Consider the following 18,340-nt stretch of genomic DNA (forward strand, 5'->3'; position numbering starts at 1 on the left):
AGTTGAACCCAAGGAGAAACACACCAAGGCACATCATAATTACATTACCCAAGATTAAAGATAAGGAGAGAATTTTAAAAGCAAGAGAAAAGGAGACAGTTACCTATGAAGGAGTTCCCATAAGACTACCAGCTGACTTCTCAAAAGAAACCTTATACAGGCAAAAAGGGGCTGCCAAGGAATATTCAAAGTCATGAAAGATAAGGACCTACATCTAAGATTTCTCTACCCAGCAAAGCTATAATTTAGAATGGAAGGACAGATAAAGTGGTTCCCAGACAAGGTCATGTTAAAGGAGTTCATCATCAGCAAGCCCTTTTATATTAAGTGTTAAAAGGATTTATCTAAGAAAAACAAGATCCAAACTATGAACAGTAAAATGACAATAAAGTCACAACTGTCAACAAATGAATCTAAAAAACAAAAACTAAGCAAACAACTAGAACAGGAAGAGATTCACAGAAATAGAGATCACATGGGGGTTATCAGTGGGGAGGGGAAGAGGAGAGGGCAGGATAGGGGAAAAGTTACAGGGATTAAGAAGCATAAATGGTAGGTATAAAATAGAGGGGGTTAAGAATAGTATAGGAAGTGGAGAAGCCAAAGAACTTGCATGTATGATCCATGGACATGAACTAAGGGGGAGGAAAGTTGAAGGGAGGTGGGGTGCAGGGTGGAGGGGGAGGAAGGGGAGAAATAAAATGGGACAACTGTAGTAGCATAAGCAATAAAATACACTTAAAAAAGAATAAAACTTAAAGATGCTGAACCAAAGAAAGATCATTTCCTAAATGACAAGCTAAGTAACTGAAAATTTAGGGCCATAGTTTATAAAGATTGAGCAAATTTTCAGTGAGGTGTTTTCCTAATTTAAAGGTAAATTTATGTCTTTTAAAAAAACATGTCTTCCTGTTATGTGTACATCCTTTATTCACTATTTTAACAACAATTTATTGTGATTATGCAGTGTTTTCATAGTACTTTATGGTCTTTATTTTCATACTGTATTATAATAATAGTTTACTTGTTTGTGTCCCCCATTGGTTGCTCAGTGCTCATTGGGTGGATAGTTGGATGGATGGATGGATGGGTGGGTGGGTAGGTGGGTGAAAGAATAGATATTGAATATAATACACTGAACGTAGAATCTTAATGTCTCACCCATGGTTTTTAATGCTCCTTTGATTTTTACAATAATGGCTCACTTTTATGTGTATATGTCTTTAGGGGTGTTTTTTTGGCTGATGACACACATACAGATGTTTTAAGTATTGTTACCTAATTTTATTTTCTAATAAAACATTGTTCATCCAAAGAAATGTAGTACTCTGAATCAGTAGAAAATCTTAATCGTAGGCTGTCTTAATAGAATTGTAGCATTTTAGTCATACATATACTATTACACAATCCTAAAAAGTAATGATTGATTTTTCTAACTTAAGGTTCTGTGGTTCTAAATTTCTGTGATTCTTATATAACAAAGATGTATAATCTGTTAGTACCTGCTAACATTATGATATTAGTATGATTATTAATAATGTATCAGTATAAGTGAGCAATATTAATTGCTTTGAAACCATTTATTTTCATAGCATTTCCCCGAACAATAATGTTAACTGTATTAATTTTCCTATTACTCCTTTATGGCATTCTAAAAAGCACTTTGGTGAATTATCACAAAATCAATATTAACATAGATCCTAATTTAAAATCTAAGGCTCTTTTAATATATACCATTGAGTTTTAAGTTTAGCTTGTCATATGTAAAGTTGTTGTAAGGTAAATTTTACAGTAATCGAAAGTAGTTTTACTTCTACTTAAAATTTTAGAAGCAAACTTATAGAATCTGTTTACACTTCTTAAAATGATTGTAGAGGTAATGAACTAGCTGATTTTGGCACATACCTTGATTTAGTAAATGAGGAAACTTGGGCCCAGAGAGATTAGGCGAAACTTTCCAAACTCCTGGTGCCTGAGCTACATTTCCTGAAATTTTCCACATTGCTTTTCATGTAGAGGATAGAGAATAAAATTATCTTATCAAGTGGCCAGGAAGGGTGTTTTGCTGAATTAATTAGCTTGTAGCTGTAGTGTCTCTGAACTATGTGTAACATTTTCATATTTCTCTTTGTTTCAGAATGCAAAGTATGGCGAAATCCACTAAATTTATTTCGGGGAGCTGAATATAATCGGTAAGCATTTTGACAGCTTGGGAAACAAATGAGTAGTTCAGAGAGCAAAGACAACAAAATGTTTTTGCTGGTTCATTTAGGGGTCATTGTAAGTGTTTATTTAGTGCTTCCATTTTTTGATATATCCTCAAATGTTTTGACTTTTCTGTTTTATCAATATCTTAGCACTGAAATTGGGAAAATGTACAAAAATATGTAGTTTTTGGAAATTTTCTGTTATCGTTATTCTTTTCATTATATATTATACAGTCAAAATATTTTGAAGCTTACCTGGAACATGGTTATAAAGATGCCACAGAAGTGATGTTGAAATTTAATTTTGCAGAGTAATTAGGCAAGTGAGAATTATAGCTTTTCGGAAATGTCTGTTGATAATACTAATTAGGAAAGGTTTTCATTAGCTAGTGCTAGTGAAACTTTGATACAAATATGGGGAAATGTTTATTTCTTTCCTACTGATGTATTTCCTAAAGGAAGAATAAGATGATTAAAAAATATTTTTTATTCATTGGCAAATCTGTTTTAGTCCTTGATTAATGCTTTATAGTTCAACTTGATGCAGCTTAATATTGTATAGGTCTTTCTTTCCTCTCTCATAGGTGTCTGACCATTTTATTCCCCCTTCACAGGTATACTTGGGTGACAGGACGAGAACCTCTGACTTACTATGACATGAATCTCTCTGCTCAGGATCACCAGACATTCTTTACTTGTGACTCAGACCATCTGCGTCCTGCAGATGCAAGTATGGAAAATCCTTTAGTTAGTTGCTAGGTGGGAGGGCTTTTTGGTCTGTTTTAAACAGCAAGGCTACTTTTAGAATATCTGCTTTATAAAAACTCCAACAAATAAAAATTAAATTGGACATTGACTATAAAACCAGAATTCTGATACCTAAATAAAGGCTTTAATCACAATGAAGTAGTGATGTAGAAATTAGTCCCCTCATTATAATTTAAAGTATTATTTAAAAAAATACTGAAGTTTGCCCTGACTGGTGTTGCTCAGTGGTTTGGGTGTTGTCCTGGAAAACCGAAATGTTGCCAGTCCGATTCCCAGTCAGGGCACATGACTGGGTTGCCAGCCACGTCCCCAGTTGGGGGTGCATGAGGGGATGTTTTGATGTTTTTCTTCTCTTTCTCCCTCCTTTCCCTCTAAAATAAATAAATAAAGTCTTTAATAAAATAAAATAAAATGTTCCCATATCCAGAGCCTGTAGCTGGTGTTTGGGGGAGTGACCAATAAAATTATATTGTGTCTAAGTAGAAGGAAGAGATTAGTAGCAATGCCATCTAAAAATGTGTTAAAATAATATATATATTTTAACAACAAATAACATTAATGAGCAAAAGAAATATTAAATCTCTATTAGAGTGCCTTTTCTCGATTAAGAAATCTTAGGATTATCTCTAAGATTATAGACTATGAATTAGTCTATAAGATTTAGATCTATTGTTTTGTGAGTACAAGAAAGATTGGATATCAGCAATTGAAGGACAGTGGGATAGCAAGTTTATCATGTATTTGGGTGACTTTGCAGGTTTGGGCTGGGCTGAAGTTTTTGTTAAGTGAAGTATTCCCTTGTAATCTGAACCTAAAGCTACTAGTTGAGCTATTGTCCTGTATTGATTGACTTGCTTTTTCCCTCTTTTTCTAAAATAGTAATGCAAAAAGCCTGGAGAGAGAGAAACCCTCAAGCTAGGATTTCTGCAGCTCATGAAGCCTTAGAGATAAATGAGTAAGTGGGGGAAGACTTTGCTTTTAAAAAGGAAATCTTACTCTTTGCTGAATGTATTCAGTTGCCATTGATGGGATACTGATATTAAACTATGTATTTGAACTTGAGGATTATTAGAGGGGACATTAATTTATAAAAACTTTTTGTGAAGGTGGTGTTAGTCATTTTAGAGAGCAGTTCAGTGGTTTGCTCTAACCCTAAAATGCAGTTCTTTAAATATCTAAAACATTTTGTGGAAATAATTATGGATACAGAATGCTCATCTGTGCCATCACATTTTCAAGACAGAACTTCTTCTAGTGGGAAAAACAGTAAAATCCTAAGGTGAAAATATTTACACTTTAAAAATATTTCAAGATCAAGGCAAAGATAAGAGGAAATGCTGTGCTTAGTGTTGTGAAATATCTATGGGTTACCAAGGAAGACTGGGAAATCTGGCAATCTCAGAAAATTAGAAAGACTCTTAAAGTTGGAGTCATAAAAGCTCAGGGTTGGCAGAGACCTTAAAGGTCATTTAGCTCAGCCACCCATCTGGTACTTGAATCACCTCGACACTCTCCCTGCCAAGTGGTCATTGTTAAACTATTTTATGATTTTTTTTCTGAAGAAGGTTACGGAATCTTCTTCAGTGGTCTCAGAAAAAATATTCTTTGAGAGTTGAAGATCCTGCCATTATAGCCTACTAATCTATTTGGTTTCTGATTCTGTCATGCAACATATTTATTTTCTAATTACTTGTCATCTGCAAAATTGATGTGCTTGTCTTCTATGTGTCATCCATGTTTCTGATAAAAATATCAGGGTCAGGGGTAGATCCCTCTGACGTGCCATATAAAAACCACCCTCAAGTTTCATGTCTTCATGAATTATTATCCTTTGGTATTGTTCAATTAATTACTAAGCCACCAGCTACACTATTATTCAGCCCACATTTCTCCATTTTGATCTTAGGTTTTAGCTATGGTTCTTTAATGGACAGTAAATCTATTAGAGTAAACTAAGCTAGCACAAACTGATTTGTTTAGTCTTAGTGTTAAGCTAGCTCCGGTGTTCACTTTCTTTTTAAAATGCTTGGAGACTTAATAATCCTTTAGAATATCTTTCCAAATCACTGTTCTGTAGTTTGGGAAGTCTGCCTCTTCCCCTTTTTGAACATTTATACTACATTTGTCATCTCATCTTCTAGTACCTCTCCATTCTTTGTGAGTCCTTAACTGTCCGCACAGAGCAGTTTCTTGGCCTGCTTATGTTTTTTGGCTTCCTGGGAGTTGCCTATCCCAGTATAGTAGTTCATTTAGTATAGACCAGTTATTTGCTATCTTACATCTTTATACCCATTTTAGAGTTAATTTCTTCTCCCTTTTTCAGTCTGACAATCATTCTCCTTGATGGAGAAGCCAGGAACAAAATAGGAATTAGAAAGTTGTGCTTTCTCTTTATTTGCTGCCACTAACTATAAACTTTCCTTGTTTTGATGTTGTTGTTGTGTTGTTTGTCTTTTTTGTTTATTTTTGTGATAATTTGGGGGAAATGGGGGTGGTGAGAGAGCCTTACACATAATTTAAAAACAGGGAATAAATTGTGTCTTTTAGCATTTTGTTTTGTTTTGTCTTTATTTTGTTTTGTAAGCTTAAGCTAATTTGGCATTTTAGCTCTCCTGACATTATTCTTATAAGCCCATTTCACTCTTTTATAGTCCTTCATTACATGCCCTCTTTCCATCTTTTTTTACATGTCCTTTAAAATCTGACCTGTTGAGAGATCTCTGTGCAGCCATATTGGGTACTTAATTGTCACCCTTCTTTTCTTCCCAAGAGGATCATAGTGATTGCAGTTACAGTTGGATATCTGAAAGCTACCCAACCTTCTTAAACCATATTTCCTTCTGAGTCTCATGCCATTGAATCATGCCTCTTTTCTTTGAATTTTTTGAAGTTCACCTTACCCTCTTTGATTACCCCAAACTCCAAAATGACAAGTAACTCTCTCTGAAAGTTCCTATCAATTTTCATTTCACCAACTATTTTTTTCTTCTTGGTCAGAATTAGGTCCAGAGTTGAAGTTCCCCTAATTGCTTCCTCTACCATCTGGGAGATAAAATTGTTACCAAAGTAAGTCAAGAACCTGTCGGGTTCCCTACTTCTAACCAAATGAGACTTCTAGCAGATATCTGGATGGTCAACACCCCCATCACCACACTTTCTTGCTTCTGTATGTGTATTGTGTTGTGACAAGGATGCGTCATCTATATCTTTCATCGAGCTGAGTAGTCTGTTCTGTACTCCCCAACCATTAGCACTTCTACTACTCTTTCCTTTCTCCTTCACTCACAAGCTTTTAGCATGCTTCTACTCCAGACTCATGAATTCCCACATAGATGTATATTTTCTTGGCCAGTAGTGCTACTCTGCCTCTCCTCCTAAGATACTATTTGAAATATAAATGACCAAGCAAACAAAGTAGCCCCAACCTGTCTGAGTTTCCAGCCCACCAACCATAATCTTATAGCTAATTTATCAGATACTGAATCTGCCACTCAGTATTACAATCTCGATTTTCACTTCATTACCCTTGACCTATATTTATATGTCAGTATCTGAAGACTTAAGTATTGCTTCCTGATGCCTGTCCCAGTTATTTTCTCTAGTGAATTACTGGGCAGTTTCAGCATCATTATTGTTCTTTTCAAGTCATATCTACTGCCCTCCATAGTAATTGGCTTACAGCTTTTTTTTTCTGGACATTTTTCTCCCTACTTCATCACATTCAGTTTAAGCTCCATTGATCAGTCCTGCCTGAAACTGCATGGACTGGCTAAAGAACTTACAAGACCCCTCCTCAAAGCTAAGATTAACTAGTAACCTCAAACCTCACATTAGCCATGGTTCAACTTCCTTTTTCTAGCTCGCTCCTGCAGTTTATGAATAGTAAAAGTAACATTGGTTTTACTTTATGTTTATTTTCTCTCTTGTGGTCTGATGGAGGTTCTGTTAAGTAGGGAAATAACCACAAGAGAGACAGCGGAGAAGAAGGAAACCAAAGGGATCTGTGCAGACTAGGACATGTGTTGTCTGCTCCGGCCTCAGCCTTTCTCTATTACATTCCCTTTCTTTGGAAGTTGGGTTGTTCTTAAATGATTTGGAAGGTTTCAGTTTCCAAGTGCTTCCCTTGTTCATTAGTAAACTGCTTATCCTTTCTGGCTTCCTACCTTAGGGGGTTATTGAAAGGATTAAGTGACACAATGTATGTTAAGGGCCTGCTACAGTGCTTAATATATACTAAGCAACAAGTGGTAGCTATTATTGTTAAAGGCATGAATGAGATTGAACTCTTATTTGCTACTGAAGCTGAATCAGATTTTAAGTTCTTTAGAAAGGATACTGCTTGCAGGTTCTAGAGTTCTGTGACATAGAAAATCAGTGCTAACTGTAATGAGATGTTGAAGCACTGTTTTCTTCAATGTGTAACTAACTTGATTACTGGACCTGTGTTTGAGAATAGAGACTCTATGTTTAGTAAACTGAAGTAAACTTATATATTACCTCTAGTTTTGAGTGTTGGGAGGAGATGTTTAATAATAGCTAGTATCATCACCACTGATAGTTGTCATTTACTGGCATGTACCACATGCTAGCTACTGTACTGAGCACTTTACATGCATCACGTTACCTAACCTGCACAACACTATGAATAAATAGATTCCATGTTGTTATCCATAAGGGAGGCAGAGTAATAACAACTTTCCCAAAGCGACACACTAATAAGGGGCAGAATCCACATGTGAGCCGCATCTTCCTCACACTTTGCTTCCCACCTCTCAAGCTAAAATACAGACATTTCTTTTGTACCATTACTTTGTGTCAACAACTACAAATGGGTGCATGAACCAGTTGGCTACTCTGCATGTTTTGATGTTAACTCCTTGCCCTCTGCATGCACTCCTACAGCCATTACATGTCCTTGAATTTGTAATTAATGGTGGCTATTATCTGAATGGACAGGTGTGCAACTGCTTATATTCTCTTGGCTGAAGAGGAAGCAACAACCATTGCTGAAGCAGAAAAGCTGTTTAAACAGGCCCTGAAGGCTGGAGATGGCTGTTACCGTCGTTCTCAGCAGCTACAGCATCATGGATCCCAGTATGAAGCCCAACATAGTAAGGTTTCCTCCAGGTTGAGGTGTTGGGGATCAGAAGTGATTAATCAGAGCAAATTTTTAAGCCAGTTCAAAATATGATTCTCCTAGATGGGAATAAAACCTGGTTTTGCCTTTCTTTGTTTTTATTTTTTCCTTCCCATGAGAACATAATATATAATTATCTTATAGCTTCATTACTGTTCAAATTAATGTTCAGATTCTCTTTTCTTCCCATAGATTTCTAATTCCAAAAATAAATTATAATAACCATTAGTGGTAACCTTTTTCTCCCCAAAATTCTTCCATATTTCTGTTTATCAGTTGCTTCTCTGCCCCATAATTTCAAGTACTAACTGGGAAATAAGACTTAAATTAGTGTTGATGTTATCTAAGGCTTTATTTTATGGGTCTTCTACAGCATGGGTTGAAATAGGGCCATTAGGAATATAACAGTTATTTGTGATTGTCAACTCTTATTTAGGAAGTATTGATGTTGACTTCCAGAGAGAAAGAGCCATGAGTTCCTAATTTATCTCTTTTACATTAAAAATGATGACTTCTTTTATTTAATATAAGTTTAAAACAACATCTTTAACTTCAGTAGAGTAAACTGAGAGTCAGTGATTTTGAGTAATGGTATAAAAACAAGACAGCAAAATCATTTCTGGAATTCCTCTAGCCCCCAGATTTGTCACTTTGTTGGTGTTCAACAGAAATTTAGCAATCCTTATGAAAGGGAGTATTTTTATCACCCAACCTAACTTTGGGTTGTTTCCTTAAGGTAGAATTTCTCTCACTTCGTTTCTGCCTCCCACCACTTGGAGAGTAAGAGTGGATCTCCTTCATATTTAAGATTATAAAAGTAAATTTTAGTGTTAAACTTGGATTTGGTGCAGAAACTGAATGTGTTACTCCCTATGACTAGGGTACAGCAAAATATTTTCATGGCCTGTGTATACATGAATAGGTCCACACAACATATTTAATACACAAGTTTTATTTTTACTTTGCAGTAAGCATATGTTAAGTCTCTAATCACCATCTGTATCTTGCTTTAAAAAATATGTATAACAGTATATTCTGACATATTAGTAAAAGTCTATTTTGTGAACTAAATGAAGATTAATATATAAAATTATATAACCTACAGTATAACTTAAGAAATTTTCTTTATTTCTTTTCTTCTGTAAATTAAATCTTTTCAACCTCTTGCTTAAATATATCCAAGAAATATAATCACATGTTTAAAATAATTTGTAGGTACTTGGCAGATTTTCAGCATGCATCTTGTTCTCATTGTTTAAAACTTGAAATGTTAGGGCTTCAGTCTTAACATCTTTTAATAGCTGCATATTATACATATACTTAATCTATAACAGGTGTGTCATACTTTTCTCAAACATGGTAATTTTATTGAGGATTAAGCACATGCATGTTCTCATTGGTCTGGAAACATACCCAAAAAGACATAATTAAATAAAAGATTAAGGCAAGAAGTTGTTAATGTAGTTTTTAAGAGCCATTTTGGTGACTGTTATTATACCTATTTAGCTTGTCAGTGTTTTCTCTAATACTAGGATAGTTTTTCATTTTGTTACATACTCTATTGTCATATCTGGAATGTGTTACATTGCCATCTAAAATCAACTGCTTTTGGGACCTGGAGATGATTATGATGTCACTAGTGTTTGGGAAAGAATAATATAAAACAGAAGTTCAAGATGAGGCTTCTCCAGGCATAATGTCAAGAAGGAAAAAAATAGTTCATCAGGATGCAACCTGAGATTCACCTCTTGCATCTTCACCAAAAGCATGCACACTTGAAGAATGTCGAATTCTTGCTCGTAAACCACATACAATGTGGGTATGTTCACTTTCCCAGCACTTTGTGGCAGATGATTTTATTTACCAAATATTCAACATACTAACTGAAAAGCATGGATTAGAGAATCAATCACATGATTTGCCCTTTGGAAGTCTAAGTACTTTGACTTTACTCTGCGTGCATTCTATTAGCAAAGCTGTCAGTACTCCTGGAAGTAAGGTAAAACAAAGGAGCAGTCTGTTTTCTCTGGGGTTTTACATTAAGGGCATGGCAAATGGATCTCTGTATTTTTTCTTGCTGATCAGCTGAAAGCTCTTGGTTTTCTTTCTATTTTTCTTTTAATTTGGTGTTCTGTATCTTCCTTTTCAGGACGAGACACCAATGTCTTGGTCTATATCAAAAGAAGGCTAGCAATGTGTGCCAGAAGACTCGGGAGGACCAGAGAAGCAGTGAAAATGATGAGAGATGTGAGTTTGAATTTATGTTTGGGAACAGTAGCAATGAACCTGACTTAGAGAAGGAGGACCAGGGATGGTGTGATGGTCCCATGGGCATTCCACATTATTTAGGGTACAGCTCTAGCTCCCAAAGTACTAGATGAGTGATTTGGTCAAGTTATTCAACTTATTTGTGCCCTGTTTCCTCATCTGTAAAATAAGGATAAGAATAACAATACAACAATAATAATAACTACTAGGAATTGTTGCAAAGCTTTAGTGAGATAATACATACAAAATTTTTAATAGAGTGACTGGCATATTAAAGAAATCTTAATAAATGTCTCTACTCAACTTTTGAGTCTGTAGCTAGAAGCCAAGGATAAGATCAGCCATTTTAGCTGACTGACTTTTTTCGTGTAGTTGTTAGTAAGACTTGAATAAACTGTGGGTCAATTTGCTACCCTCAAATAGAATAATATTGCCCTGGCCAGTGTGGCTGAGTCGATTGGAGCATCATCCAATATAGCAAAAGGTTGGCGGTTTAATTCCCCATCAGAGCACATAACCTAGGTTGTGGGTTCAATTCCTGGTCAGGGTGTATATGGGAGTCAACCAACTGATGTTTCTCTTTCTCTCTCTCCTTTCCTCTCTCTTTAAAATCAATAAACATATTTAAAAATTATTTTAAAGATAAATAATGTGATCTGATTTTATTGTAGCCATTTCGGGCATTTTCCTATGTTCTCAAATCAGGATACTTTATTAGTAGTAGTATCAGTATAAGAAAGAGAGTTTTAAAATGAAAGAGAACAAGGGAGGTGAAAATCAAAACAGTGGTTTTAAGGGAGACCAGTTGAGGAACTTTTACTTCTACACCTTTTTTAAATAAGAAATACTTTTTTCTAAAGATACTGAAGCCAGTGTGAATTGTATTTATAAGCTATTTTCTTTTTAAAAACCATCTCAGAAAACCTTGTTCAGCAATTCATTCTTCTGCTGTCTTCCTGGATTAGGAGACTAGGTACACCTGTTCACTGTAAAAATGGAAGAACCAAGGGACAAGATAAAAGTGGCATCTTGTCTAATTCTCAGCTTTTGGATTTGAGAACAGGACTGTGTAGACTTAGTGAGTCTTCTCAGTTTGTCTCTGGAAGGTCAGTGATTCATGCAATTCTCAGTCACTCTGTGGAGGCAGGGCCTGTACTACAGGCCCACTCCTAGTTATTTCTGCAAGTGTAGCATCGTGTAAAGGCCGGAGTGAGACACATGCTGCATTCTGGCTACTCCATATACAACAGCAATATCGTCTCCAGACCTGAGGATAAGGACAAAAGGAAGAGGATTCTGAAGTAATTTTATTTTACTGAAGGTGACAGATACACAGCAAAGGGGATCTCTCAGGATTAAATTCTTCTGGTTGATGGAAGAATTTAATGTTTTATAAAATATGAGCTAATTTTAATAAAAGATTTCTGCAGAGACATGGCCTGGTCTTCAAGCTTTTTAACTTGCAGAAGTTTCATACCTTGACATAGCAAAGACATTTTTCCAGTTCCTTTGGCTCTGAAAGAGCTGAGAATTTTATGAAGTTCAGGGTATTTCTCTGTTCCAGTCTGGCAAAGCTGCATTCAGCCTTTAACTGGTGTTTTGTATTTATTGTCTTTTCTTAACCTTAATTAGTATGGTACAGGCATGCATGGAGTAGCAGATTTTGGTGATTTTCTATATTATATGCTTAAGCAACTTTATGAGAAAAACAAACTTGGGTAATTTGAATTCCATTGGTTTTTCTATCAGTTTAATTCTGATTATGTCATTTTTAGTATATACATATAAACTGTCACATGATCAAAACCAATACATCTTTATTATGGTTTGATTTTTATTCAATATTATTTTATACTTGCAATTCTATTTATTGACCTAATCCAAATACATATCTTAGGGGAAAGTCTGGGTTGCAGTGGAATAAATGCTGGGCAGGGAGTCAGAAAATCTGAATGTGAATCTTATAGCTCTACTCTTCACTAGCTTTGTTACCCAGGGCAACTTATTTCCCTCTTACGGACTTTTCATTTGTCTTAAGTTAATTGTGCATAATGATTCTCACCTAAAAGCACACAGAGGGAGTGGTGAGGAGGATGAAATGTGATTATGTGAAAACAGATGGCACATAGTAGATATGCTTACAGTTTCCCCCCAATTTTTCTCTTATATTAGTATACCTTAATTTTGACATACTGCTGATTTCTTTTTCTTGAATGAATCAGTCAGTCAAGCCATCTGTCTCTTTTTTTCTCTACATATATGTATAAACATTTATGTATGTGTGTATCTGTATGTATATGTGTTTGTTTCTTGGCTTACTTTTCTTAAAAAGTCTGTCATATCATTAGAATATCAATACATGTAACCTTTGACTGGGTTTGTAGAGCATCCATTAAATGTGGGTCCTACTGTTACAACAGTCCTGTGAAAGACACTGTTGACATGCTGGAGATGTGTTTTGAAGAGAAATATTCTGAGTGCTTTTTCCTTCAGAAACTCCTGGCACCTAAATGGACAAGAGGAGTTTGAGGATCTCTCTCTCTGTTAAAACTGCAATTGGTCCCAGCCTTGAAGGAGACAGTTGTTGGTTGGGTCTGACTCTTCTTAGGTCAGAGTTCATGTATAAACAGGGACTGCACTGCAGGGTTCACTCCTTTAACTACATGCACATAAACCATCTTGCTGGGAGGAGGCTTCCTTTGATAAAAGAGCACTGTGGATTCCAGGCAGCATGCTGATAAAGCCTTTAGGCAGGAGATTCTATGGTAATTTTTCATTAAGACGTAGCCATCCTCTTTCCATATGCATTGGTTGAAACTTTCCTAGAGCAGATTTTTAAAGTGGAAATAGAAATGCCAGAGTCCGAACCCTATTCATCAAGAGAATAGACTCTCTAAAAAACTTTCTTGGGAACCCCGTAAGGAAGGGAGAACTTAATTGGTTAGATATCCTGAAAGAGAATGAAAGAAAATCCCAGCTATAGATGATTATAGGCCTAATAAAACATTGATACTGGAAGTGAAATATTGATGAGGTAAGAACACATAGGTTCCTTAATGTCAAGATTCATGGCTGCCCATTTTTTAAAGTAACAGATGAATTATTTTGAATTCCCAAGATGTTTTCCCCACAAAATTCACTTTGATTAGCTTACTTTTGCAATCAAGGAAATGAAAGCACCTTACTGAAGGAATATTTTGGCAGTGAGTAGGTCTAAGAGAGCATGCTACCTGTTGAACTTCACTGTAAGGTGTTAGTATTTAAAGTGAAAAGGGTTGCATTTTCTGCTTTCTAAAATTTAGAAATAGTTTGCTTGTTCTCATTTTTGGTAATTGTGCCTTTTTTAACATTTGATATATGGCACGATTTCTTTTTTCTCTTTAACTTTTACCATTTAGCTAGCCTCAAGCTTTTCTCTATCTTACCCTGGCCTATTTGAGCTGGCTTGGAATAGAATTCATAAGGCTGACTGTTTGGTCTGGCCCCTTAGCCACAATCAGAACTGGTGTAAACTGGTATGGATGGGATTACCTGTATAAAAGAAACCAAAAGCTCCTCTTGTCTCAGGTCTAGAGCAGGGTTCCTGAGTCTCAGCATTATTGACATTTTGGACTATATAAGTCTTTGTTTTGGAGAGCTATACTTTGCATTGCAGGATGTTTAGCACAATCCCTGGCACCTGCTCACTGCCAGGAGCAAACTGCCCCCTTTCGCTTCCCATTGTGGCAATCAAAACCATCTCCAGGCATTGTCCAGTTGGGGGCAAAATTGCTCCCTCTTAATAATCAGTGGTTTAGAAAATCCTTGAGTGATACATCTGTTCAAGGCAGACATCACGTTATATTCACTATTTGTTAGTAGTCTGAGCTCCCCCTACTGTGGAACAAGTCTGTAAAGCATCCCTAGATTTGATTAGTTTCTACTGGAACCCTTTACCTGGGACCAGGATGGTTTGGGGGCCTGTTTTATTTCAGATGGGATTCCCTGAAGAGGTATCCTGAGGTATGAAAAATAAATGAACTAAAAGGTTTTGGTGTGGCTCTGTTTGAAGGAATGGGGAAAGAGAGAGGAGAATGTGAAGGCGTGATACAGGGTAGTGGTCTTCCTTGCTTCTTGTGCATGCTTCCAGATCATTGTCTGACTCTCTTCCCTGAAATCTACAACTCTTTTGAAAGTTGAAGATAGGTTCTTAGACTTTCTCACCTGTTTTCTCACCTTTTTGTAGTTTTCTGCAGACTTCTATTTCCTCTCATTATTGTTTTACTCTATTTCTGCAATACTACCTCTTTCAATAGCCTGTCCTCTCGATTGACACAGATCATCACTGCCTTCTAGAAACATTTTATTTGCTTGATTTTAGGAAACCATGTTCTTTTAGTTCTTCTAATATCTCAGTGTTCCTGGTTAGATTTTCCTCAGCTTCCTGACTTGAAAATTAGGATTATTCCCTGGCCAGTCTTGAGCCTTCTTTTCTATCTCCATCTATAGTCCTGGATGACTACATTTGGACTCAGAGTTTTAAATACCATCTAAATGCTGACAAATTACAATGTTTACTGTGTCCTAACCACTGCTTTAAGTGCGTTACAGATATAAACTCATTACTTCTCATAACAACCCTTAATATAGGTCCTGTTCAAGTTGTAGGTCCTGTACATAGCTAGTGAGTGTTTCTGAGAGTGGGGTCTACCAGTCACCTACATCAGAGGTACCCAGGGTGCTAGTTGAGTACCTATCTTATAGGGCTGATACAGTAATAAAATGGAATAATCCATGCAAAGCACATGGCACAGGACTTCATTAATAGTAAATAGTTAGTGTTATTTTTCTTATCATAATTGTCCAGAATATACTGTGAAGTGAAAAGGAAAGGTGTAAATATTAGGTATATTTTTATTATATATTTTTTCAATTAAAAAAAGCAATAAGTGGAAAAGTTATTTGAACAAATAATAATGAGAACTTCCCCAATCTGGCAAAGGAAATAGGCTTCCAGGAAGTCCAGGAAGCTCAGAGAGTCCCAAAGAAGTTGGACCCAAGAAGGAACACACCAAGGCACATCATAATTACATTACCCAAGGTAAAAATGAAGGAGAGAATCCTATAAGAGAAAATGAGAGGGTAAAGGAGTTCCCATCAGACTGTCAGCTGATTTCTCAAAAGAGACCTTGCAGGCAAGAAGGGGCTGGAAAGAAGTATTCCAAGTCATGAAAGGCAAGGACCTACATCCAAGATTGCTCCCTCCAGCAAAGCTTTCATTTAGAATGGAAGGGCAGATAAAGTGCTTCTCAGATAAGGTCAAGTTAAAGGAGTTCATCATCACCAAGCCCTTATTTTATGAAATGTTAAAGGGACTTATCTAAGAAAAAGAAGATAAAAAAACATGTATAGTAAAGTGACAGCAAACTCACAGTTATTAACAACCACACCTAATACAAAACCAAAAGAAACTAAGCAAACAACTACAACAGGAACAGAACCACAGAAATGGAGATCACAAGGAGGGTTAGCAATAGGCGGGTGGGAGGAGGAGAGAGGGGGAAAAGGTACAGACAATTAGTAGCATAGATGGTAGGTAGAAAATAGACAGGGAGGGCAAGAATAGTATGGGAAATGTGGAAGCTAAAGAACTTATAACAAATGGACATAAACGAAAGAGGGGGAATGTGGGTGGGAAAGGGTGTGCAGGGTGGAGGGGAGTGAAGGGGGGAAAATGGGACAACTGTAATAGCATAATCAATAAAATATATTAAAAAAATAAAAATAAAATAAAATAAAATTACTAAGGACTCACCTGGCCAGGTAACTCAGCTGGTTAAAGCATTGTCCCAATACATCAAGGTTACAGGTTCAATCCCCAGTCAGGGCACATAGAAGAATCATCCAGTGAATGCATAGATAAATGGAATAATAAGTTGATAGCTCTCCCTCTCTTTCTCTGTATCTCTCTTCCTCCTCTCTAAAAATCAGTAAATAAAAAAAACATTAAAAAATTACTAAGTACCAAAACTTTTGTATTTGTGGGTTTATCTATTGATACTTATCACTTTATCTAACTACACAGGTAGTTATCATGTGTATCATTTTTCAACTGAAACAAGTTTTAAAAATATTTATTTCAAAATAACAATTAGAAATGTTACATGTTAACACAAATAACATTTTTATTGAAAGCAACTTTTTCAAGCAGAAAAGTTTATGAGAAGAATGATATTGTTTTGTCACTTTTGCAAATATTTTCAGTGTCCAGCTGACTTGGAGACAACTGGAGTTTCTTATCTGCTCTGCGTTTAGTCTAGTGTGGTATCAGCCAACATGTGGCCTGTGGGAGTGCCCCTGTGTATACTCATGAAAAGAGGAGAGTGCAAAAGTAAAAAAATACATTATGCAAATAGTTTTGACCTAAGGATTCCCTGAAAAGGTGTTAGGAATCCTCCTCACTGTACTTTTGAGAGTCACTGTATAAATATGAGGAAAAACCTTGATATATAGAGAAAATGGCAGTAAGATTATAGCTGTAAGATTATTTCTACTTTATGAATTTATGTAACATGAAATTATTAAAATGAGCATGTTATTCTTATTTTATCATGATAGAAATAAAACTTAAAAGTAATGGCTGAGACCACTTTCAAAAAAGCAAAATAGTGGATGTAAAAAGGTTAAAAATGGGGTAGACACAGGAAGGCGCAGCAGATAGCAAAGAAAAAAAAATCCACCTACCTAAAGTTTTAGCTTAATACCAACCTGTGATATGTATTCATTTCCCAGGGCTACAATAAGAAAGTACCACAAACTGGGTGGCTTAAATAACAGAAATTTGTCCTTTCACAATTCTGGGGACCAGCAGTGCAAAATCCAGATGTGAGCAGGCATACTTCCTCAGAAGGCTCTAGGAAAGAATCTTTTCTTAGTTAATCCTTGGCATTCCTTGACCTGTAGGTGCATTACTCCAGTCCCTGCCTCTGTCTTCACATGGTGCTCTCCCTGTGTATCTGTATTTCGGTGTCCAAGTTTTCATAAAAAACACCAGTCATACTAGATTTAAGGCCTCATCTTAACTTGATTATATCCACAAGGCTCTCTATTTCTAAACATGGTCACATTCATAGACACCAACATTTAGGATGACAATATATCTTTTTAGAGGACATGATTCAACCTACAACGCCAGATCCTATATAAAATCACAATATAGATGCCCTGTATATACTTTCATTCTTTCCAAAACTTCACTACCTATATCAGGCCAGCTGAAGGCATGTTCTGTATTTCTTTGACCATGTCAAAACCATGCTCAGCCTAGCTGGTTTTGAAAGATAATAACTGTTAACCATCCTTCTTGCGTTCTTCCTTATGACTTGTGAAAATAGCCTGGTAAAACTGCAGTTACCTCATCCTTAGGCTTGGGTCCTTCCTGTATTTTCAACATTTTCCCTAGTTTAAAACTAGAGGGTTTTTGGTTTTTGTCATCAGTAAGTAACATAGTATTACCAAGTGCCAGGCACTTTATTGAAAAGTTTATGCAGACCATTTCACTTAATTCACACACGCCATGGGTATCCTATTAAATTATAGAAATAATTTATACTCATTGTAACAAATCAAAGAAGAGGGAAGTTAATGATATCCTCTCCACTCCTACCATGCTTTCTCACTGAAGTAACCAACACTTATAGTAGAACATATATTTTTTTACCCCCTTTTCTTTGCTCCTGCAAATACATACCTGATCATGTAAGGATTTTGAAGAGTTGATTTGTATCTTACCCAACTTTCCATATGAAAACTAAGCTTTCATGGGGATGCTTAATATCTGAGCGTCTTCTGTAGGGCTCCCTCACTAAAGAATACATAAATTTTGAGATAATGTAGTACTGTTTCTTCTCACCTCTTTTTTTACAATTCTTTTTTTTAAAGATTTTATTTATTTATTTTTAGAGAGAGAGGGAGGGAGAGA

The 18,340-nt window shown here is 36.0% G+C and overlaps 1 protein-coding gene across 1 annotated transcript in view; it reads left to right on the plus strand.

Moving 5' to 3' along the window:
- ST7 (suppression of tumorigenicity 7) overlaps positions 1-18,340 on the plus strand; it is a 317,157-nt gene that overhangs the window by 211,942 nt on the left and 86,875 nt on the right. Inside the window, 6 exon segments of the mRNA XM_036010835.1 lie at positions 2,138-2,192; positions 2,822-2,937; positions 3,855-3,930; positions 5,973-6,041; positions 7,932-8,086; positions 10,262-10,359. Coding sequence (XP_035866728.1) covers positions 2,138-2,192; positions 2,822-2,937; positions 3,855-3,930; positions 5,973-6,041; positions 7,932-8,086; positions 10,262-10,359 — 569 coding nt within the window.

The sequence above is a fragment of the Phyllostomus discolor genome, chromosome 10 (assembly GCF_004126475.2).
Source record: "Phyllostomus discolor isolate MPI-MPIP mPhyDis1 chromosome 10, mPhyDis1.pri.v3, whole genome shotgun sequence".
Taxonomy (NCBI): domain Eukaryota; kingdom Metazoa; phylum Chordata; class Mammalia; order Chiroptera; family Phyllostomidae; genus Phyllostomus; species Phyllostomus discolor.